The sequence below is a fragment of the Phaethon aethereus genome, assembly GCF_964289735.1.
Source record: "Phaethon aethereus genome assembly, chromosome: 9".
Classification (NCBI taxonomy): Eukaryota; Metazoa; Chordata; class Aves; order Phaethontiformes; family Phaethontidae; genus Phaethon; species Phaethon aethereus.
The window spans coordinates 10,914,886-10,939,829 of record NC_138585.1 but is presented as its reverse complement, the minus strand read 5'-3'; the positions used below and the strand labels follow the sequence as shown (position 1 = coordinate 10,939,829).

Below are 24,944 nucleotides of genomic sequence, written 5' to 3'. Positions count from 1 at the left end.
GGGTTTTCAGCTGCAAATTGGTATTAACCCAGCAATCAGCTAGAGATTTCATCCAAAACAGTAAGATGCACATGCACACATCCACCTGTGTGTTCAGGGACACACACACACACTTTGGAGAGGAGATAGTTAAGGCTTAGCAGGTTATGGGCAAGGCTGGAACCACAGGCTCTCTAGATCTGCAGGAAAAGGAAATTCTGAACAAATCCACCTCTCCTTGCAGGTTTTAGTATTAAGTGCTCATCTTTCTGCCAGCATGCCAAAAGATTCAACATAAATATGAAAACCCAGAGCTAGGCACATTTCTCTCCATAGCTACAACCCCATCTAAACACAACGCTAACTGCCTTTGAAACGTTAGTGGTGTTGGGCACAAGCCTTCCATGAAGATACGGTTCAGCAAGCCGATAGGCCAGTTCTGGCCAAAAAGGCAGCAAACAAATTGTATCTTTGTACTGAAAGCGAGCAGGTATTAAACCAAGCACTGGGTGGGTTATCAGGGCAGTGCTAGCCAGCAGGCCAGTAGACCTACCCAGCAGCATTTCCCCATTGTTCCTTTCCTTTCTCAGAAGCCACTGGTAAAGAAAGAGAATGAAACATGGAGGCAGAGACAAGCCTGGCTTCTCTGAACATTGCCTGCCTGGCTGCACCACACACTAGAAGCCGTGCAAGAAGTTTCCATACCTGTGGAAAAAGACCAGGCTCTGCCCAGCTCACAAAGCTGCTCTTGGTAGCACGTGGGGCCCCTCCTGCCCGGGCCCGGCCTTCGCTCCCAGCGCCAACACACATCCCACCAACGGCCTTCAGGGCCAGCTCCCTCCTCTGATGAGCCTTGGAAGACACAGGGAGTCCAGTCTAAAAGAATTGGATAAAGGAAAGCAAAGCAGCAGCATTTCTCTGAAGCAGTTCTAGTTTGATTTTTTGGCTTAGAAGCTACAGTTAGAAGCTTCTCATCTTCTTCTCTATTTGCCCTTAAGTGACAGGTTGGTCCATTATATAGAAGTAATTCTTGTCCAACTCGCAATACATGGCATTCAATGTCCTACCTCCCTGCACCCCCAGCAAAGCCAGGACAGGCAGAGACCCCATGACCCCATTTTACACAGCGCTGCGTGTGTAAAATGGCTGCCGTGTCTTATCCATGAACAGGATAAAGCTATTTATTAAAACAAAAATGCAATCAAGCGATTGCTTTCTTGCAATGTAAGTTTTTATTAATCATTAGCTAGTGCAAGTCTTAAAGCTTTATCTTAAAATTAGAACTCAGTTTGCTGACAAAACCTGTAAAGGAGAAAGCTTCCCCCGCAATCTTCATGGACACGTTCTGCAAGCAGGAAGAGGTGTGATGAATTATTATTATTTAAATTCTGTTAACATTTTATCAGGTTTAGAAAGAACTTTCAGGAAACAGAAAGACACTGAAATTTCTTACTATCTCCAATCCTAAAGGGTGGTTACTGACTTCTCTTCTACAAGACAGAAAGTCATCCTAGGAGGAAACTGCACACGACTCCACACCAAATGCACCACAGCCACAGCTTTTACAGGTAATTTATTGCCTTCAGAGTTATTTGGAAGCGTGCTGTCCACTCACTTGCTCAGTGCATGTGGAAGGGATGCAAGATTTATGCTAATGTCATTGATCAGTCCAGGGTTTAGTATCTTTTTATTTTGAAAAGATAACAGCTGTCAAAGGATTTAAAGCAGACATAAAGAGTTAAGACTATTACAAGCTATTTTTTATATATAGATACAATAATTTGTAAGAGCAAGATGATAGTCAGAGGCAGTCATTTGAAATAAAGTTTCAAGGTTAGGGCTGGTTTTTTCAAGATTAGGGCTGGTTTTTGTAACCTTTCTCCGAGGTCATAGAAATACTGCCTTAGTAACATACTATTTATGCTGAGTTTTGATAAATATAATCTCACAGTGCAAGTAGAAGCACTTTTGATATAGTGCCTGCTATAAAATGGGATTCAAGAATTTAAAAGAAATAGCTTGTAACAGCTTGATTAAACATTAGTCGGTGCTTTGCTTTCATTCTTTTATGGCTTCAGAACGTTCTTGTTTCACTTTGTTTTCCAGGAACAGTGGAATTGACTTTCTAAAGAAAAAAGAAGTAAAATAGGCTTTAAAGCCCCAAATCTCTTCAGACTTCTTTTTGCTGCCAACTACAGTGAAGAAACAAGTCTCATTCTTTTCCTTCTGATCACTTCCAAAAGTGAAGTCAAGATTCCTCTTTTCCAAGTCTGAGCAGGTACCACAAGCAGATAGTTTCTGCATCTTTATTTAGCTACTCAAATGACTGGAGTGCAAGAAATACAATGAGTATTAAAGTACTTTGAAGAAATCAAGCTCACAGCAGGTTGTGAGCTGGCTGGTGGCTTTTATTGTCTGCAAAAAGCCTTGCCCTTCTACTGTTTCACTTGGCGCTCAGGCTGCAAATCAACAGCAAAAAAGGCTCCTTAAGCATGCTGAGGAAGAGCTTTAATCTCAGTTTGCCCACCCATCTATTCAAAAATGAGACTGTAATGGAACTTTATTCTTCGACTACGATACGTCTGCTCAATTCTAAGTACATCATTAAGAACAACCTTTGATAGGTGATTCAGAGACTGGAGCTTACCACCACCAATGCACCTTGATCCGAGTTGTTCATCTACAAGCTGCATCTGTGATCACTGGCAGGTTTAGTGAAAGAAACATTAGCTGAAGTAGGGTTAGTTAAAAAGTAAACTTATGAATGCATTTTTACGGATGTGAAGAGCATCTTTATAAATTCCTAGTCTGCTCTTTTTTTTCACTACCTTGTTTTTTAGTTAGACTATGGACTGCTGGAAGGGATCTGCCGGCCGCAGCTGGGTTTATCCCACACTGATCATCTGTGCAAATGGATTCTTCTCCACAATGAGGCCATCGGAATCTTTTCTCACTCCTTATCTAACTGGACCAGACAAAAACCTAACGATTGAACAGGTATGTAACTATTCTCTTAAGTAATAGTTAAAAAGCTGAAAGCATTAAGTCTTACAGCAATGACTGATGGGGAAAGGTGGTGTTCAATAATACAGGTATATTTTATTTAGAGACTCATATTTATGATGCTTCTGGAAAGGAGTAAGGACTCACCTCTTTTACAGAAGGTCAAAACTTTAAAGTCCCTACATTCTTAGGACTTTGAAACCATTTTGGTGGTTGTTTAGGAAAGGGATAATTTCAGCCAAATCAGGTCAGCTAGTTCCCCTCCCCACCTAGAACCCCAGAGGAAGAGCAACACTGATTTATTTATATTTATTGTGGAATTGATTACACTGACAGTAAGGTAGTGATTGCAAATCATAAGAAAACCAAGCAGACCTCCCCTTATGAGCTGTTAGGTTATTACCTACATTACAGACTGTTTTATTCATTCATTAGTCTCTGGAGATCAGATTCACATGCATTCACTTTTTTTTTTTTTAACAAAAGGCATGCACTGCAAGTTTTCTTGCTCTGCTCTTCTGTTCAGCACTGGCTGCTTCAGGAGTACACTTCCCAACAAAAGGAGACGTAGTGGCTGAGTCACAGAGCTAATAGTATAATTAGAAAACACAAGCTTGGTACACCCACATGCAGCTAATACGAAGAACAGTCCTTCCTGATGTGCAGTAGCAAATGTTAAGGCAGAATCTGCTAGCATAGTGTGAACTCACGGTTTCTTCCAAAAAAAGGTATTTGTGGTTTGGGGAGTTGTTGTTTCCCCCCGCTCCCTTTTTTTTTTTTTCTTTTTTTTTCTTTTTTAACCACAAGGGGAAATTTTCTCTCTTACATGAAATAGATAAATAGCATGATAGGGTGCCTTAAGTGTGATTTCAGCAAGAATCCTTAACTCAAAAATAAGCATAGGACAGATACTGGTTCTTTCAGCCAAACTCACCTCTGGTGAGCTAATTATGTAAGTTTCAGAAACACTTAAAAATTCTAATTAAAGTTCAGAGAAACAAAAGAAGTTACCCAGAGAGATACAGCAAACCTACTGCTCGCCATGCAACTCACTCCAGTACCAGTTCAGAAATAAAGAGATAACCAGCTACTGCTGTTTCTCCAGCATTTGAAACAATTCCGTTCTAGTCTAATTGCTTAAGCAGAGAACGAGCGCTCACGAACGGCGGTCCTAGCAGGTCCAGCAGTTACTGGCTAGGACCCCTCACAAAACAGGCAACTTGCACAAGCTGGACTTTTTCTATGGCTGTATCTGAAAGAAGCAGATACCCCCGCCACAGCTGTAGGCAAGCTGCCTGGGCAAGTGCTAAGCTTTAGTGGCAACAGTGAACAGCACCTTCCAACCTGAAAGCAGATCAATTTCAGAAAAAGAGAAGGAATTTCTTTTAGGAGCATCTATCCACTGAAGGCCAACTGAAACTTTCCAAAATACTGTTCCATCAAAGACTTGCTCACTTCTTACACATTAAATTTGAAGAAAATGTAGAAGGTGAAGACAGAGTAGTAACAGCTACACACTCACGATGTGCGGTTCCAGTTCCCCCATTGTAAGAGGCATATGCATTTTTTTCTAATTCTAAGGAGAGAAGTCACCAAAGGTATACAATGACTCACATATAAGTCAGAACTGAGGCATCCATTTTCAGCTACTGTGGGGAATAGGGCTTGATGCTAAACAGCCTTTCCTCTGACACACATTGTTATAACCCCTTTGAACAGCTGCATGTCAAAATCTGCCTTCTTCATAAGCCTTTACTGGAATTATTTTTTAAGCCAATCTACCTGTTTATGTAGTGGAGCCTAGCATCGTTATCTCTGCCTCAAGGAGTACATTGACAGTTTTGTAATTTAAGGCAGGTTAAATCTGCACAATTCACAGAATTCAACATCTCCTGTCACCACAGCTATGTTCATTTCAATACGATCACCAAAAAGCTTCAAAACCAACATTTTAAATGTATTTTTTAAAGTATTTCCTCTTTTATTCTCTTCTAGGTTACGAACCAGATTTTCCCGGTTTGGACATACTCCTACCTTGCACTGCTTTTCCCAGTCTTCCTGATTACAGACTACGTGCGCTACAAGCCCATCCTCCTCTTCCAGGGCGTCAGCTTCATCGTCACGTGGCTCTTGCTCCTCTTCGCACATGGAGTGGTGGCCATGCAGGTGGTGGAATTCTTCTACGGGATGGTGACAGCCACCGAGGTCGCCTATTACGCCTACATCTACAGTGTCGTCAGCACCGATCACTATCAGAGAGTGACGAGCTATTGCAGAAGTATCACTCTTGTTGCAGCCACTGTGGCCGCCATGCTGGGACAGCTGCTGGTTTCCTTAGCAGACGTATCCTACTTCCACCTTAACGCCATTACTTTGGCTTCCCTGGCCCTGGCATTTGTGTGTTCCTTTTTCCTCCCAATGCCTCAGAAGAGTATGTTCTTCCACAGGAAAGAGGTCTCAGCAGCTCTCCCAGGACCGGATAAAGTTGTGGCTACGGTCAGCTCCGACAGGCCATCGAGCTGCCAAGAGGACAAGGGCTCCCTATCTGCTGACAGGGGACCAGCCCCTGAACAGCAGCCTGATGATGCCAAGCCCCAGAATCAGGTGCTCAGAGTACTGCTGCAGCTGAGCAAGGACCTGAGGGATTGCTACAGCTCTAGGAAACTTCTCTACTGGTCCCTGTGGTGGGCTCTGGCTACAGCAGGCTTTAACCAGGTTCTGAATTATATCCAAGTGCTGTGGGACTTCAGAGCCCCCTCTCACAGCTCTGCAGTGTACAATGGAGCTGTTGAAGCAATAGCAACTTTTTCAGGTAAGTAAAAACTCAGTAGTAATACTTCTAACCCACCTTGTCATGAGGGCATTCTTTGGCAATGGTGCCTTTCGTTGTATTTCCCATGAGGGCCAAGGTCAACAGCAGCAGCCTCCAGTATATAACACCCAAACAAACAGTGTGCAAAGTACATTTTTACTGTACATCTTTATCAGTGGGATCTTAAAAAATTGTCTTCAAAAATATATAGATATAAGCTTTTCCGTCTTAGGGGAGCCTCATTCCAGAAAAGTGTTTTGAGAGTTTACGTTCACAGCTCTGTTTAGAACCATGAATTTAACCCCAAGTAAGCAGTTCAAAAACCCCATGCAACGACGCCTATTTCTCCCTCAAATATACCTAAAGCTAGGTGGTTCAAAAATTAAAGAGCATATTAACAGATACACCGCTCCAGATGTTCTCTTTAGACAGTGATTACATATAATTTCAGGATGCATGCTCCTGAACAAATACTGTGATTGCATCTGTATCCTGATCCATGAGTTCGCCTCCAGACGTGACATACAAGAAGAGGCTGAGAGCACTGTAATTGTTTAGTCTTGAGAAAACAAGGGATCTTAGTAGTGTGCATAAATACCTGAAGGGGCAGAATAAAGAGGACAGAGACAGACTCTTCCCAGTGGTGCCCAGTAACAGGACAAGAGGCAAGGGGCACAAATTTAAGCGAAGTTCCACTTAAATATACAAGAACATTTATATTGTAATGGTGATTTAACACTGGAACGGGTTGGCCAGAGGTGTGGACTCTCCATCCCTAGAGATGTTCAAGACCTGGCCACCATCCTGAGCAGCTTGCTCTAGTTGACCCTGCTTTCAGCAGGGCTAGGAGTCTCCAGGAGTCTCTTCCAACCCCAGCCAATCTGATTCTCATTACATTACTTGATCCATCCAAATGACATTCCTCTTTGGCCACAGAAGACATACAGGTAAAGTGCAACTTCTTCATTTAGATAACCAGGTAGTATCAACGGAGCCTCAATTTAAGCTCACATTTACACAGCTATGCCTCCTTCATACCAGGAGCTTTATCTCACATTTCTACAGGAAACTCCCAGTTTACTCTTCCTCCCTGCAATCAGCATGAAAAATGCATTTTACTGAAGCTAACCCAAAACTTCTCAGACTACCGATTTCAGCAGTATTCTCAAGGGCTTTCTTGCTTTTACACCCGCTGGCACTTGATACTATTTCAGAGTACACAAAGCACTCGCAGTACTGGGAACCTCTGGTTATAGCAGTGATGTGCTCTTTGTCAGAATTCAAAAAGTCTGTGCAACCAGCAAATCAGTCCAATTTTGCACTAGTCTGCCTGAAAACATCTGAGCAACTGGTACTCTTGACTCCGGTAACGCACTGCTGTATAACCTGCCTGGACCAGATTTCTCTCTGCATTTGAGCTACTAACCTCAGCATAATGTGTTTCAAAGAGCTTTCATAAACTTACAGAAGCCTCTGTGCTAAAGGAACATAAAAAACCCCACAATAGCCGAGTAACCTTCTTACAGCAGTAGATGGTATTTCTCCAGAATTCAGAAAGGGAAAAAAGCAAGCCTCATCATTAAGAAAAAATTTTTTAAAAAATCAGGACATTGGAGTTTGTTATACCATATTATGCTCAAGTAGGGGCTTTTACTATATGTGATGGTCAATAAGGCATTGATAAATGCAGTTCTAAGATTTTTCACCAGAAACTGAAAAAGATGCTTTCATAAAAAAAAAAAGCATGAGGGAGTGCAATGGATTTTCATTTCATAAAGATCTTTACATGAAGAAATTAAACTCCATTATGCATATTTTGGGAGAAAATGTTTCGTGGGATTGTTCTTCTCTTTGTTCACAGTTGTCAAAAAACGGACTAACAACAATAGACTGTACACTGCTGCCTCCAGCTTTAGGCATGAGGCACTTTCTCAGAGCACTTTAGCCCGTAAGGGCTCTGTAAGCAAGGGAAAAAACCCAGAGCAGAAGACACCACTAACAAAATATAAGCCACACCATGATCAAAGCCCATTGTGGCTGTAACGGTCTCAAAGAGCTCCTGGCATGACCCATTTACGCAGTTATGCAATGGATTCAGAAGGATGATAATGTTTCAGAGTTGTAATTATTTCTTTTAAATGTTTAGGTTCAGCAACAGCCATGGCAGTTGGATATGTCAAAGTAAACTGGGACCTTTCTGGAGAACTGGCTTTGGGAATTTTCTCTGCAATGGATGCTGGTTCTCTGTTTCTCATGCACTTTATTGACAACATCTGGGCATGTTATGCTGGTTACCTTGTGTTTAAAGCATGCTATATGCTCCTTATAACAATAGCAACGTAAGTATAATACACACCTGTTCTAATTAAATTTAAAATCAGTAAATGCTGTATTTTTAAAATTATCAAAATTTTACTGTAAGTTTCCCTTAAAATAATATCTTTAAATAGGTCACAACAGCAGCACATATTTCTAGCTTATACAAAACTATGCTTAAAATTATGTGACCCAACCATTACAATAGGTTACTCCAGTCAGAAACTACCTTACTCTGCATTTAGCTGTTCAATGATCTCTGTAAAAGTATTCTCAAAGTGATCAAATGAACATACACAGGTCTTCATCCAGCAAAAATATCCACTGAAGTAAGTAAAAGATAAGTAGGATGCACAAAAGTGCCAAAGCCAAAAAAACAAGGGATTTCTGCCAAAATGAAGTTGTTAAAGCTTAACAGCAAAGACTGAAGAGGCTTTATCCTATGAAGAATCCACTGTGCACATTAAATTGTTCCCAAACTTCCTCCCATAAGTAACTTGTGAGCATCCATGTTCTCCATGGCTTCGCTAACATGCACATTCATTTTCAGGTTTCAGATTGCTGTCAATCTAAGCATGGAGCGTTATGCTTTGATGTTTGGCTTCAACAACTTTGTTGCACTGGTGATTCAGACCATTTTAACCATTGTTGTGGTAGATTCCAAAGGTCTGGGACTGGATATCAGCACCCAGGTAAGCTACGTTACTCGCACTGCTCTCGGTACCCCTACTCTCCTCCAAAAGAGGGTTCTACCCCAGGATTAGTCTTTGGGAAGATACCAGGTAATGGGCTAGCTTAGGACAGTTACTCACTTGAAAACCAGGTTCATTTAAAGTGAACTGGCAGTAGCTACTACAACCTACTTGTCCTCTAGTCCTGCTGATTTCGCATTTCTGCAGTAATTTTAAGAATATTTTCATAAAGAAGGGAAAGACTACCACCTATTACTCAGGTGGTTTTTTTATTTACGCTTACTATTCACAAGTCTATTGTCAAAATACCCGAAACAGAAGTAGGAAGCAAGCTGAAAGGCAACCTATGGGTCTATTACCAGGGTAATTCTCAGTTACATAGTTTTGTTGGATGTAATTCTGAAAGTTAACTAATCTAATGATTCCCCATTAAATTTCTAAATTTAAACTTACATACTGAATGAGATCCAGGTCTCTAGCTTTCACCTTTTCAGAGAAGAGCCAGAAAGTGCAGGGCAGCTGTCATCCTCCCTTATCAAGGTGGGGAGAGGATGCACATAACAGTATTCTCTTCCCCCTCCTTTATGACCGTAGACTTCCTACAGTATGAAGTCAAGCAGCCAGACTTCTTGAACCCCTTCAAGACGGGATCATGCTGGGGCATGGGCAACAGGGAAGGGAAGGCAGCAGTGGAGGGACACCCCTTAAGTTATCAGCCAACAGCAAAAGCAGTTTTTGACTCTCCCTCCTCCTTCCCCACCTCCATTTCCCAGTTTCTCATTTATGGCAGCTACTTCACATTCATAGCTGGAATCTTCCTGATCAGAAGCATATACAGCATTGTTTCCATCAAATGCAGAAATACCAGCATGGCTGGTGAAAGCATCGATCATTAACAAAGGAGATGAAAAGAATGGCTGCAAGCAACAGTGCAGAAGGCTGCATCATCTGAGCACTCAATTAGGAGAAACGTAATGCTCAATCAAGCAAGACTGGTCAATGGTGGAACAGGCTGTTTATAAGCCTACAGCATAAAGGGCTTTGTCAGCAGGATGATGCATTTTGCTCATTTTCTTCACCAGTTGTTCTAATATCAAACAGTGCTCAATCTTCTATTTCAAGTCAAGTTTAACGATCTGACACTAAAACTTCTATTAATGCTCAATAAGCACAAGCAGCCAATGCATACAGATGCCTGAACCTCACAGCAGAAGAGCTTATAGAACACAACCTTTTGTGTTTTTGTGTTTTATAGAACACAACAACACAACTCAGTTCTACTGAGTATTTCAATTAAAGGCAATTTAGCCAGAAGCATAAGACCTTCAAACATTCCTATGGAACCTAAAGAAGCAGTTGCCCCATAGCAGCAAGATGATCTGTCACAGACACATGAAAGCTTGTCACAGAAATCTTGTGAAAACCTAAGACTTTTTCAACTGGTCAAGTTGTGACATGCACTTTTAAAGCAAGCTAGCAAATCGCAATAAACCATTTTTTTCCCAGAAACGTTACCTCTGTATGTTCAAATGTGGATTACTACAATGCTCTATAGCACAGCAATGCTGCCACTTCAGCTTAAAAATGGCCAATGCAGCCATTTCAGATTCCACAGACAATGCACTCCTCAGAAACCAGAGGTTACAGCACTGTAAGGAACACACGCCATTATATATAGGTAAACTGCTACTGCTGCAGTGACAGCTTTACTGTGACATTGTTAAGATGTACAAATACAACACACTAACCTTCCCTCTGAGTGTCTGTCTTGTCAGACATAACTAACGCATATGCTGATCAACCGCCATGACCCACACGCTTATCTCTGGAAGCAAAAAACCACACCCCTCCTAAACTAACTTCTATTAAAAATAAGCCACGGGGAGACACTTCAATTTCTACACAAGGCAGTCTTAAATAAGACCACTTAAAGTTTAGATGTAACTAAAGCTAGTTAGGGAATATTCTTTCAGCTGTGTTCAACAACGTCCACTTTGGAGTCAACTATGTCAGACAGCAGCAAATTCCATTGCGTTCCTTCACTACAAGTTACAGATTTGCCAAGTCAGGAGTAACTAATGTTTCCCCCAGTTCATCTCACAAGAAAGTAAAAATCATTAATTCATTTAAAAACATACTTATAAAAGCTGCTTGAGCTCACCTTTACGCCCCAGTAAGTTTTCCCTTCAAGAGAGCAGAGTACTTGTATCATATTTATAGCTCTCTTTCAGGAATTCCAACTAAATTTGGTCCTTTTCAAATCAATTTCTTGCCTCAGCATTTGTTTCAACACTGTGCTTGGGAGTTCACAGCCATTAAATAACTTTGAACTGCAGCACCCGAGCATCACATCTGCCTTGTAGAACTCACGATGTATGTCTTACAGCATCTTCTTACACACGTAATAGCCGACGTACAGAAATCAGAAGTATTAATCTAGGTCTCCAAATTAATTTCTGTACAAGAGGGCTAAAGTGATCAAGTGAAGTGCTTTAATGCTAAAGCAGAAGAGGATACTGGATAGCTTTTTGGCAACTATGCTAGTTGCATGAGCAATTGCATGAACAACTGCAGGGATTTCTAAGACAAAAACATTTATAAACATGGATGCAGAATTTATTTTGTAAATACAACTATTTTAAAAATCTAATCAACAAAACAGTTATGGTTTCAGTTTCTGCTCAATATAAAGACAACTCAAATATACAAGGTCTTCAGCTGCTTGTCTGGAGTTTGACAAACTTAAAATTAATGAACATACACTAAACAGATGCAGTTGCGCATAGTAAAAGTTGCCAATCTTTTAGCTGCATTCAAACTAGTTCAGAAGAATAAGGTATTCCACTATTTCTGCAGCATAATCCAAAGCTACATGCCTTGCACACTTACATGAATTTCAGTATCTCTTAGCAGTAATCAGCTTCATTTGGATCAGAACAACAATTTCAATAGATGATCTCATTAGCCCTTGCCCAAAGCTTAAATTTATATCAATTTAGGTGGAGACATCACAGGATTGCTCCTCTTCCAACAAGGCCATCTCCCTGATGAGACATTTGGTTGATTTGGTCCAGTTCCCTGCAACAGGCATATTTAAGTGTTCCACAAGTCCTTCTGAACCCTTGCAGCTCCCCACTATCTCTGCATTTATGTGTTACTAATCCAAAAAGGTAAGGTCAACAGCAGGGAAGAACTGCAGCTATTTATAGTATGCTAAACAGTGGTGAGAACAAGGGCATCACTATCATCCTGGAAACCCTCAATTGCTGGGGATTTGTTTAGTGAATTTTCCAGAGAATCCTGGGAATTAAACCCCACACCATACTCTATCCAGCAGCCTTCATCAGAAGGAAAAGACAGACTTAAAATCCGTTTTAACTTTAACTATGACAACCAGACATTAAGTGAGGAATGCTACTAATATCAGGCAGCTTGTTCTATACGCTGCCTGTCCCTTGCTTTGGGATCTCCAAAGCTTAAAAAGAAAAAGAGGACAGGACACAGAAATTACTAATCCCACATAGGCAGGCAACGGAAGTCAAAAGCACTGGCATAAAAGTGTTTTTACAAGCAGTGGTCAAGTCTATCAGCTCCCCTAGAAATAAGCAGATCTAACATACAGGCAGGCAATCACAACTGAAATGTCTTACCTTCAAGAATCTTCACATTTGTCTCAAATGGGCTTATACATCCTTTTCTCAAAAGTCAATCTGACCTTATTTATTCCTGTAATCCTGAAAGCTGTTAGATTTTTATTCTCCAGGTGGTCAGAAGACTTTTAGGCTTGCAGTTTATGTATTCATGATATATTTACATTATTTGCTTAGTTCTAGTATTACACTGAACTTAAGCCAAGTTACCTCTGTGTTTAAAACTCCACCAACAACTCTGATGCAGTTATATTTTCCCTAACCCTTCTTTACTGTTACAGACTAGACAAGCCAGGCATTCTTCCCCCTCTACAAACTCCGTTCTAGTAGGGCAGGAAACATTTCAATAAATAAAAAAAATCAATTAATTTAACATTCCACAGGCGGTCTTACTAATACATATCAATTTTTAATAACAAGAGTGCTATTACATCTGGGGTACCTTGGCCTGCTATTACACATACCTTTCTGATCACAACTAAGTCTTGTTCAAAGACTATGTCATTACCTACCCATAATTACGTGTCTTTTGCAGCTAACCATTTCTCAGGTAACTACCCTTCTCAGGATTTCCAGTGTCCTTCACTACTCAGCTATTCTGTCAAAATAATCCAAGTTCCCTTAACGTTTTCCTGTTCAATAGGTCACTTCACTTGAGCTAGAACAGCAAGCTTAATCACCAGGACACAAAGCAACATACCCAAATAAAGCATGCAAAAATTTCAAGCTTAACTCACCTTTAAGCATATTGCTTTTGATAACTCATCTGTGTATGAGACTCACGGTATGTGCATTTCAACCCAATAAAGTCTTACTGTACAGAAATAATGCTACACAATTGTTTTTTCTAATATTTATTTTTTTTTCACCTGCAAACTGTAGCAAAACATGATCAGCTTTATTATGCAGACAGGTATCCCTCTAACATTAGAGATTTAGGCGTGTATAAATAGAAGAGCTCTTAGGAAAGGAAAACATTTTGAGAAATGAACAAACCTTCAATTTAACTTCATGACTTCCAATACCAATGGTTAAAATGATGTAGCTCATTCATTCCAAGAGATACAACAGCACCTTAAAGTGGCTGATCTATTTCCCAGTAACATTTTTCACATAACAATGTGTTAAAGTTACAAATACTGATATGCACAAATAGCTATTTTCTAAGAAAAATATGTACAGTACTGCAGCATAATGAATGTGGTATCTGCAATAACTTATTCGCCAATTTTAATATACATGATACCGCTACTTTTTACCTGCCAGTTCACAGGTTCAAGGATGTTACCACAGCCCTCTGTTTTGCACGTTATTACCTGGTGGGGGGGGGTTGATTTTCTTGTTTTTTGTGTTTGTTTTTAAATTTTTTTTTAAAGGTACACAATGCAGGCTTTTATTTTTACTTCTTAAAGACTTCTTTTGTGTTTAAAGCTAATATCAGTGAAACAAGACAACAGTGCAAGAGGCGCAGAGATGTTATGTGACCACATAAGAGTTCTTTTGGGTAAAGTGTCTATAAGGCTATAAGAAAGGATTGGTTGATGAGCTTCCTGTTGGAAATTGTCCTGTTGGTGCACCAGCCTGGGGGCAAATGAAAGAAGAAAAATAAGACAAATATTTAAGATTTTTTTCCATATTGTAAACCACAAATGCAGGATATAAAAAAGAAAACAACTTATTAGGCAGTATTTCTGGTTTATGTTGCAATCTTTTTTTTGGTGGTTCTCTGAAATTACACTACTGTAAGAGCACGGTGTACAAGTACCTCTGTTTTGGCCTTACAAATGCCATCTCATCACAATACTGAATTGCATTTAGGAGATACACATGCTGCCCTCCCTTATGTGAAGCAACACCCCCCCCCCCCTTTGTGTGTCTCTAAATTAAGTGTTACAGATTATGCCTCTTCAGACATACAGAAGTTATTAATATCATGCAACAACTCACTTACCATAAAAGGGTTACTAGATACTCCAACAGCTGCAACTTGTCCAAAAGGAGTTACTACAGGCTTTGCCTGTCCAAATGCAGCAAAACCTGCTCCTTAGAAAGACAATGAAAAATATTAATACTAGTAACCAATCTTCAAAGAGTTCTTTGCTGCAGCTCCCACCTAAAAATAAGTGGAAGCTTAGACTGCACAATCGGCAGGATTGATCCTACTTAAATACTATCAGGATTAAGTGCAAAAAAAAAAAATACGGCTGGGCTTTTTGTTTGTTTTCAACTGTTCAGAACTAATCAATTTCCAATTTCTACATATGCACTTATTTCAGTATTATTTTGTTATTTAAATTTAGGGAGAAAGTACTTTCCAATTTTCTCTTGCCTATGTTCTATGAAGTTTCAAGAAAGTTATAATTGGTTGCAGACACTCCAAAAATGAAAACAGAACAATCCTTCTTCCATAAAAAACCTTTATGCCTGGGAATACTTATAATTTTAGTATCAGATTACGGTAAAATTTCAGTTAAGTCACTGCACACAGACAAGTCAGAAAGCTCAACAACAGAACCAAAACAGAGTGTGGGAACCCCTTATCAACATTATTATCAAGTACAAATAGAAATAAATATGCACTCATTATTGCTAACTTAGAGAGATCATTTTCTCCATGTTTCTGATTTAAACAAGATTATCTAAAACATATAGACCTACCATTTGGCTGCTGAGCAAAAGCAGTCTGTTGAGGGAAAGCTGCCTGGGTTGGGAACGTGGGCTGCTGGAAGTTGCCACTAAAACTAGTAGGAAGACTGTAGGAGGCAGGAGTTCCAAATCCTGCAGGCATGCTCATGGATGCAGTACCAAATGTTGCTGCTGGTAGGCAAAAAATAACATTCAATTATTTGTAAGAAATTACTTTTTTCGTGAGACACATTACTAGAATGCACATTAAGAAAAGTCTCCTAATGCCTCAATGACCGTACAAAAGTTAGGTTCAACTTCTATGGCCACTGAACTGATTTGTTAGCTCGGATCACCACCAACTAGGTGCATAATTTACTTTTGCACTTTAAAAACGAATGGAGTAATTTAAAATTTATTAGATCCAGCACACTCAGATATACTTTCTGAAATGGAAATTATTTTTTATGTTCTCTACATTACCATATACTTCCACCAGATTTTTTCTAGTAAAGTCTGTACACATCAGAAGCAAACACTTTCAGGCAGCATAAACGCCTCTGTTTTTCTCCTTTTGAGAAAAGCATGAAAAGACCTTCCTACTTTAAGCTGCATTGCAGGAAGTTACAAGTCAAAAAAAAAAATCATAAGGGATACATGCATCCCCTCTCTCTCTTCAACCCATCCTTAATGTCACTTCAAAGGCAATTCTCACCATGCACATTATTTGCACACAAAGTTCTTATTGCAAATGCGCTTACTGTTGAGGTAAGACTCAAGACAAAAAAAAAATCAAAACTTTTCATCTGATTCTCTGCTGAACATTTCAAGTAAAGAGCACACAACTCATAGCAATTCCACATGCCTTCAGCAAATAACAGGAGCACATCAAGTGCAAAAATGTAGTAACAAAACCATTATTCAGTCTTTTGGGAGTTATTCTTGAAAGGATAGGCATATAGAAGTTTTTTTGGTACAAATACAGACACCAGGCATTTTATTCTAGTTAAACATTAGACAGGACTTTTCTTTTGAAATGTTACAAGTTAGATTTTATGGAAGCTCAACTGTTTAAATAAAATTTAATATATTTAATATAGCTTAATTATCAGTTGAAAAATTTACCCCAAAAGTATTCAAGGGCAAGACATTTTACACACATGAACTGTTGACAAAGTACACACAAAACTAGTGTACTAGCATTATTCTCAAGTTACAGTTGGCAGAGAAGCTATTCAACAGGAAAACTTGCTAAAACAGCAAACAAAAGCACAACAAAATGAGCAGTGACTTGGGATATCCCAAAAGGCATCAAGCTACTGTTGGTAGAAACTTTAAGAGTCACTCAACTTGTTAGCATTATATTGTGACCATGGAGGAGATCAATAATGGTTTTGTTTTAGTTGCTTAATAGGTTGTTTGTGTATGCTCTTCTCTCCGTTTTACCCAGCTGCCAAATACCCACACCCACTCAATTTTCGGAAGTCTTCCGAAATTCTACATGCAGAGAACCAGATAGCTATCAATAAGCTTTTACAAGCAAGAACAATTAGCCACAAGAAACTTGATACCAAATGTGGCCACCTACCAAAGTGAGCCTGAGGAAATATGTGAGAGTGCATTGCTCCCGAGAGGCCTTATGGAAGCCACAAAGAGACCAGACAATGTCAAATCATTTATACACTCTTAAACAGTCATTTCTTAGTTATGTATAATAACTATACAGACATATATGTACCAAACAATTCATCCATGGCATGACCAGCAATAGATTAAGCTAAGAAAACCATTAGAAATAAATGCTACAAAACAGATCTCCCATGTAATAAATAGCGAAGTTAATTCAGAAAGAAAGCTTGGCATAAAAGGACAAGCTACAAGTTTACACCTTACACTGAAAGGGGCAGAATATTATCTTTACTTATAGCCTTTACCTCTGTCACCTAGTATATAACACCAGTATAGCTGCCAAAGGGTTGGCACCTCTGCGAGCCAAGGATAGCAGTTTAGAAGGTGGAAGGATAGAGTTGCCATATTCAAACAAATGAATCTAAAGAGGCTAAAAGTTCTTAACGATGATCCAGAGTTGCACAGTTAGGAATGAGATTAAAATAAGGAAAAGAATATTTTGGGCATTAAATAGCTGAACAGGTTTAACTGCATAATATCTCAAAAGGGACTGAAAACAGAATTCATTTTAGCAGAAGACATGAATTTGATCAATTCAGTTTTAACTCAGCCTGATCAGTTTAATTCCACCTGACTAAAACTTTGAGCAAAGCACAAGTCAGTGTTAAAATGCATAAACCAACAGACCTAAATCTGTATAAGTCCAGTTAATAGATAGAAGTGCCAAAATTTAGCAGTGCCTTTGGAGAGGAAAATTAGCATAATCTAACAGTCATCTAAATCCAAGTTCAGTGTCCTAAAATACAAGTTTGCTTTTTTATGAGTGACTAAATTTTGTCTATAGAATTATGATTCTACAGAATATTCCCCCCAGAAAATTAACTGTACTCTTTACACTCACGAATTACATTAAACATATGCTTTACTGTTACAAAAGAGAAAAATAAAAGGACACCACCAGAGTACTGTGTCAGTGGATTGACGAGGAGCTAACAGCCCAAAAACCTTGTCTTTCCTGGTCCTAGCTTTTGAGGGCTTTCAGGACTTAAAGAAATAAAGAAATTAAAAATACAAGCGTACCAGCTTAGCAGCAGGGCTTTCAAGATCCTCGATTTCCAGGCAACCTGCTATGAAGCATGGTTATAGTCTTTGAAGGTACCCAACTGCTAATACAGACTACAAATAGCCTAGGTAGTATTAGGAGATCTTAAAACAGAGAATTTTGACATTTTTCATGGACACCATTTGAAATCCTAGGATTGGGCCAGAAACAGGAAAACAATGTTCTCAGCCTAATAAAAAACATCACCTCAAAAAAAAAAAAAGTTGAAGTTGGATTTCTGTAGCCTACTCATAAGTATTGTACTCTACATTGAACAAACACACAACATGTCAAATAGACTAGAGACAGATAATACAGAAAATCTTTACGGAACAAATTACACAGCTATGAAAAAAAAGAATCGATGCAAGTCTTGAAAGAAAGTTTCTCAAATACTTGGTGGTTTGTTCCTAACCTGTTGCTCCTCGGCTATTGGTCTGGAATGGATTTGTTGATGGTGCCACTGGAGCAACAGGGGCAGCTACAAATGGATTTGTGGAAGGTGTTGCTGCAAGATTAAAAACACTTTATTAAATGAAGTCTTTTAAAAATAGACAGTCTGACTCGCATTAAATTTATACTGCTTTTATACAGAGATACATAAATATTTAAAGTTACATGAAAAATTAGGAGTTGATAATAAAATGCTTAATTTGAAATGCGTCACAACAACAGTACTTTTTTGGCATCCTTTAGTAACGTCAATATCACTAGTGTCAAAGCATAGCACTATCAACTAAAAGTTAGTAAGATGTTTGCTTATAGTCCACAAAAGGTGTTAGTAACACTTATATACCTCCAAATGGAGCAGGCACACTCGAAGATGCAGGCTGTGTCTGTGCAGTAGCAGCCACGGATACTGTTCCAAAAGCATTGCTGAAAATAATTCATACAGTCAGTGACATCAAAATCGGTTGTTTAACAATTACATACAACTTACAATTATTGGTGGCTCATAAAAGAACAGAAAAGGAATGCTTACATGCAGTTTGTATGTATATAATTTGCAATATAAATTCACTGATGCCAGGAACTGAGCCGCTGATGCCAGGGTCAGAGACTGTAGCTAGTGCTTAGCAATGAAAAGTCATCTCCACCAACAGCAAGAAACAAAATATTGAACAGAGGCCATCAGCATAAAGATTGCAAAGCAGAAGCTTTAGGGGCACTTGCAATACCAAGCAGAGCTATGACAGGCATTTGGTATTTATTAGTTTAATGATTTTAAAAAAGTGGTTAGCACCATTTACATTATAAATATCTGAAGAACTTTTTTGCCACGGATGATGCTACGATTTTCAGTATGTATGCAAATATTCTGTACAGGAAAGTGTCACCATCATAACACATTTAGCTAGAATGTACCAGCTAGTAAGGTGCAGAGAACATTCTGCTGACAGAAAGTATTCTGAATTTTATCTTATAATACCCTCTCAGACTGCACTGCTATTATTTAAAACAGAGGATGCAGTTTCAGTAGTACCTCTAAACTCATTCAACATTTCCCCATTTAGGTTAAGAAATAAAACCAGATTTGAGAAACAACTTTGAGCTACTTTTCTGCATATTGCTGAAGTAAATGTAGAAAGTCAGCTACTTCTAACAAAGTACCTGCTAACGTTACTGGTGGAAGTGTACGCGTTACTAGAGGTTGCTGTGGAGCTGAACACGCTGTCTAATTCTGCTAGAGCCGCATACTTGTCTGAAGATGCACTTGACTGATTTGGGGCTGACAACGCAGGACCTGCTGATGCTGACACTACTGTACTGAAGCCACTTCCTTGCTCACTACCACCTAGAAAGAAACCAGATTAAAAATTGTGAAGATGATTTCACTTTCTGCCCTGCCAACATTGAGAACTAAATCAAAGTTTATGGACAGTATAAATTTCAAACTTAAAATTTTAAGCTCTACATTACAAACCAACAGAAGTTTTTATGCACCATTTGAGAAGAAAAAAGGTACAGAAAAACTATTTTTTTCCCCTTAAAACTAACTAAATCCAAGTACCACTGCTACTAGTTTATAAAAAACTCAAGCCAATTCTTTTTGTGGTAGAGATAGGAAAGCTACTCTGGCAGTTCTCTGCAACAACTGTAGCTCTCCATTCAAGAGCCTTCATGGTAGTTTTTAGCATAAAAATAAAATATGTATTTTTTATATATTTTCACCATTGCAGTAATAGTTATTTAGATATTTCCACTTAGAGTTATTCATCTTGATAGGAAGTAGATTCCCAAAAAGCAGTCTTCTGATGACATCCTTTTGGAGTGATGTTAAGTCTTAAAACTTACGTCTTACACGTTAAGGGTACACTGACATGAAATTCTACCGACAAAGAAAGGACATTTTGAAATACGGTTACTATTTTGAGAAGCATAGTCAACCTTGTGGTTAAGTATACACATGTAGAATAAGCACATCAAAGAATAAAGTTTAATACCTTGCCCTGCACTGAAGATATTATCTAAATTAGCAAGAGCTGCGTATTTGTCAGCTGACTGGAGATTCGGTTTATTCACTGCAGCTTTACTGGCTGCAGTTGCTGTTGTGTTGCTCTGAGAAGCATTGAAGGCTCCAAAATCAGCACTGGAGGATTTGGGGAAGTTATCAAAGTGAGCAAAGTTAGCATTCACTGATCCAGCACTCCCACCTGCAACAAATTAAGTTAAACATGATCAACACTCCAAAGCTAGAGAAAGTCTCTACAACTGTAACTGATGGCACACTAATCCCACCTCTTCGTAGTTCCCCCACCCCATCCCACACATTTAAGGTCACCAGAAAAAAAAATAATTTTACATTTTTTAGTCTGCAGATCAGGGACAAAAAACCCCCAAACTTCAACAGCTTAAGTCACAGTCATAATTTGATCTTGAAAAACTATGTGCTATTTATTAGCTGTTAAAGCAATTTCAACAATAATGTTTTTCTGGAAAAATACGTATGTCTTAATCTTTAATATTCAAAATACAGAAGCTTCATTTTCCCATCATATGTGTCTAGTGAATAGCTACTATTTGCATTTACTTAATGATACAGTATTTAACCGCTTCAGAAGTCAGTCATCGTTTTACGCAAAAAATGGTGCCTAGAAGTCCAAAAGTAGTATGATTTCATGCCAAGGTTTAGAGAGTTAGTTTGGTTCTCTGTTCTCATATTTTTAGACTTACATCCAATCAGGAAAGAGGTGAGGGGGAAGAAACAACACAGCTCTTTTTAATACCAAGTCTCCACTGAGGTCAGAGATACATAAATCAATTTTTGAAGTATGACTTAGATTCAGTTCAAATATGAAACCATGAACTTCCATCTCTTCAGTGTCCAGACAATTTAATCTAGGCAGGTCACATACTTAAATTTAAATGAGTTGTTCCATTAAGTATATCACATTTTATAACAGCGGGTTGCAGATTCCACTCATACTACAGAACACACAACTTTCTAATTGCATAATCAATAAGTTAAAACATAGGCAACAGTAGGAATGAAAATTCTATACTACAATGGCATAAAATGAAGTAAGCTGAGTTTTCCACTGCGTGGAACTTACTGTGTACAGCCTGGAGAGGAAAAGCTGAAGTAAATTCACCAAAACTGCAGCTAGATGAAAGCGTTCTGAATGCTGGACAGCCAGAAATTGTGTGTGGGGTTAAAGTTAACATAAGAAGGGAGAAAGAAAATTTGAAAAAAAGTTTAAAACGACACCACACTCAAAAGAAAAAAAAAAAAAGGAAAAGAAAGTCAGTCAGCCAAAGATCTGGACAAACAGCAAGTGTAAGCTCAAGCAGAAGTTATAAAGCATGATCAAATTAAAGGAAAGCAAAATAAATCTTAGCAATAGGCTCTACACATGAAGTCAAACATACTGAAGTGTGTGCATATGTTATATATACACGCATAGACACACGCTTTTTTTCGTACTGTGATGTGCTTTTGGGTCTACCGAAACACTTCTCTCAAGATAAAGAGTCAATTCAGTATTTTTCAAAAGCAGTATGGTTTACTCTTTTCATAGTTATTTCAGGTGTAGAGCTAACAAACACAGTGCCATAAATCAGACTTCTGAGTAGCATTAGAAAAAAAAAAATCAACACCAGACAGAAGGAATTCATTTTGAGTTTCCCCAGAGCTTCAGATGGCTTGATTGCATTAAAGCAGGCAGATGCAAGAAATAAACTCAACTGAAGTACCTTCCAACATAAAGGTAAGGATTATTTCAATTAAGTATTAATCAAAAGTGCTAGGAGTTCTACCTGTATTTTGGGGCTGACTTGCTGTGGGGAAACCTCCAAAATTACTCGGGCCACTAGACTGTCCAAATGCATCAAAGTTTGCAAAACCCGCATTTGCGGAGTTCTGCGCTGTAAATTGCAAAGGAACAAAACATGTTAATGGATATGGGAAATAAACACAAAAACAGATGATTAACTGAATTCATGATCATGACAGCCTCCAAGGGTTATGTCCTACCTTGCAAGTTCTTTTTACATGAAAGAATTATACAGGTTATTGTACAATTGAAAGTTGTCTTTGAACAAGCTTTCACGAATCACCTTCACAGAGCTGTACCAGTTAGTGCTACTTCTCTGCTTCTCACATATGCTACTACTCAACTGCATGACCTGACGAAGTTCAGTGCAGCTTAACCCTAGAGAACCTGTAGTGGTGGCTGGTCAGGGAAAAACAGCCAAAAAGTAGAGAATACCTGTAGAACCCAAACCAGGTATCATTCTAGATGCTAGCTCCCAAAACTAGAGTTTGTGGACTAATGAAATAAAAATTAGAATGTATTCTTGTAACATACTGACAATTTGAATTCCTTACATACAAAGTGCTTCTTCCTTGGGTGAATTTAAGTTTGTCACCACTTGAATAGTTTTGGCTAGGTTTATAAATTCATTCCACTGGAAAATGCATTTTTTAAAAAACTAAATCAGAGTACAGAAATATGGAAAATCAATACCAATGTCAAGAAGATAGCATTCATAGAGTGTATCCACAAAATAAAATCCAAGGAAATTTCAAATAGAATTTCAGTTTTCGCCTTCCTTTCGTGCCATACTATAGGAGAAAATAAAAATTATCACCCATCCAATTTCAAACAGCTGGACATTCAAGCATCTATAGATTCAACATGAATTGTGTGCCTAACTGATAAGCCCCACTGATAAGCCCCTTAAACACTGTTACAAGCAAGGAGTAAGAGAAAAATATGTTTTTAATCAAATACAAACCAAACCCCTATGTATAGGTAAATTGAGCTACTATCTAAAGAAAGCCCACAAAACACCTTCTAGAATAACAGATGGCAATACATTATATTTTTGGGTCAGGATTTGTTTATTCTGGAGGGGTTTTGCAGATTAAGTATATACAAAACTAATAAATTATGCCAATTAAGTACTGTTACTTAATAGCCAGATAGTGCTAATAAAAAGTTGCATTATTTCACTTAATTTCTATTAAAAAAGCATCTGTACTACAGGATTTATAAACTAAAAGGACATTTTCACATAAACTACTGTATTTCACAATGCTGCTAATATAAATAGAAGGGCCAGTATTTCACTTCACAGGGGATACTGGGAGAGAGGGCGAGATTTGACTCTACTTGATATCACTTTCTATTAGAAGTGTGCATGCCCATGGGGTTTACCTGGCACTTGCAGTAGCAGGGGGCTGCAGTGGTGGCCCCTGCAGTCACCTCCATCTCTCACAGGCAGTTTCAGCCAGCTCCAAAACAGGCCTGCGGCTGCCCAGGCTGCGCCCGCAGCCACGCTGATGGCACCTTTGTGGTAACGTATTTAAGAAAGTGTGAAAACCGCTGCACAGCCCTTGGGAGAGGGGTGACAAAAATGCGACAAACAACCCTGCAGACACCAAGGTGAGTGAAGAGGGAGGGGGAAGAGGTGCTCCAGGGACTGGAGCAGAGAATCCCCTGCAGCCCGTGGAGAATACCATTGGGAAGAAGGTTGTCCCCCTGTAGCCCACGGAGGACCACCGTGGAACAGACACCCATACTGCAGCCTGTGGAGGACCCACCACCAGAGCAGGCAGAGATGCCCTGAAGGAAGCCAGAGCCTGTGGAAAGCACATGCTGGAGCAGGCTCCTGGCAGGAACTGCGGTTAATGCAGAGGTACCCACACAGGGGCAGGTTTTCTGGCAGAAGCTGTGACCCTGGAGGGGGCTCCATGCTGGAGTGGTCCATGACTGAAGGACAGTAGCCCATGGAAAGGACCCATGGTGGAGCAGTTCTTGAAGAACTGTAGCTCATGGAAAGGGCTCACGTTGAACAAGTTTGTGAAGGAGTGTAGGTAGGTACTTGCAGATATATGCAGACACCCCCTCTCCATGCAGGGGAGGGACCCCACAATGGAGCAGAGGAACAGCATGAGGAAGAAGAAGTGGCAGAGATGAAGTGTTATGAACTGACTGCAACCCCCATTCCTCATCCCCCTCAGGGGGAAGAGGTAGCAAAGTCAGGAGCAAAATTGAGCCTGGTATGAAGGGGCAAAGGTGGTTTTAGTTTTGTTTTTATTTTTCACTATCCTACTCTATTATTAATTGACAATAGATTTAAGTTAATCTTGCCCAAGTTAAGTCTGTTTTGCCCATGAGGGTAACTGGTGAGTCTTCTCCATCCTTATCTTGACTCACAAGCTTTTTCATCATGTTTTCTCCTCCCACCCTGCTGAGGATGGGAAGTGAGAGCGCAGCTGGGTGGGTGCCCGGCAGCCAGCCAGGGTCAACCCACCACAGCATGGGAGTCAATGAGGGGAGGGGGGGGGGGGGGGGGGGGGAAATCAATGAGAAAGCAAGGCCTTGGGAAAGTTCTGTCCTAAAATTTTCACCTTTTAAGCGTGCAAGGAGAAAAAGTTGATGCAAACAGAAGAAAAATAGTTTCTATTATTATACCATCTGTGTTGGTTCAAACTGCATTCTACAGGCTTCAACTCCAAAATCCAGTTTGGGGTTTTTTTGTGTTGGTTTTAAAACAGTAGCTTTAAGAAGAATAGGTTAAGAATTCAATTGTAGCTTGCTTTAAAATGAAAGTGATGCCTTCACCCTGATGCATCGATAGCGGCTACTCCGAGACTAATGTTTAGTTGACCAAATAGGATTAAGTACATA

General features: G+C 39.4%; 2 protein-coding genes across 5 annotated transcripts in view; one reads left to right on the top strand and one right to left on the bottom strand.

Annotated features, from left to right (window-relative positions):
- Positions 1-2,826: 2,826 nt before the first annotated feature.
- On the top strand, positions 2,827-9,698 carry LOC309408161 (thiamine transporter 2-like; the record flags this gene model as incomplete). Its single annotated transcript, XM_082003914.1, has 5 exons — positions 2,827-2,976; positions 4,978-5,794; positions 7,941-8,133; positions 8,661-8,802; positions 9,576-9,698. The coding sequence occupies 5 exons, from the start codon at positions 2,827-2,829 to the stop codon at positions 9,696-9,698; spliced, it is 1,425 nt and encodes a 474-aa protein (XP_081860040.1).
- A 3,412-nt stretch (positions 9,699-13,110) lies between these two features.
- AGFG1 (ArfGAP with FG repeats 1) overlaps positions 13,111-24,944 on the bottom strand; it is a gene marked incomplete at its 5' end in the record, with an annotated part of 36,748 nt that continues 24,914 nt past the window's right edge. The window contains 9 exons of one of the 4 annotated variants that reach the window (XM_082003493.1): positions 13,111-14,033; positions 14,404-14,489; positions 15,111-15,269; positions 18,224-18,316; positions 18,605-18,684; positions 19,420-19,603; positions 20,253-20,462; positions 21,363-21,434; positions 22,066-22,173. In XM_082003493.1, coding sequence (XP_081859619.1) covers positions 13,974-14,033; positions 14,404-14,489; positions 15,111-15,269; positions 18,224-18,316; positions 18,605-18,684; positions 19,420-19,603; positions 20,253-20,462; positions 21,363-21,434; positions 22,066-22,173 — 1,052 coding nt within the window. In that variant the 3' untranslated portion in view covers positions 13,111-13,973. Of the gene's footprint in view, positions 14,034-14,403; positions 14,496-15,110; positions 15,270-18,223; positions 18,317-18,604; positions 18,685-19,419; positions 19,604-20,252; positions 20,463-21,362; positions 21,435-22,065; positions 22,174-24,944 lie in introns of all 4 variants that reach the window. The other 3 variants (XM_082003494.1, XM_082003495.1, XM_082003496.1) reach the window with 3 other exon arrangements.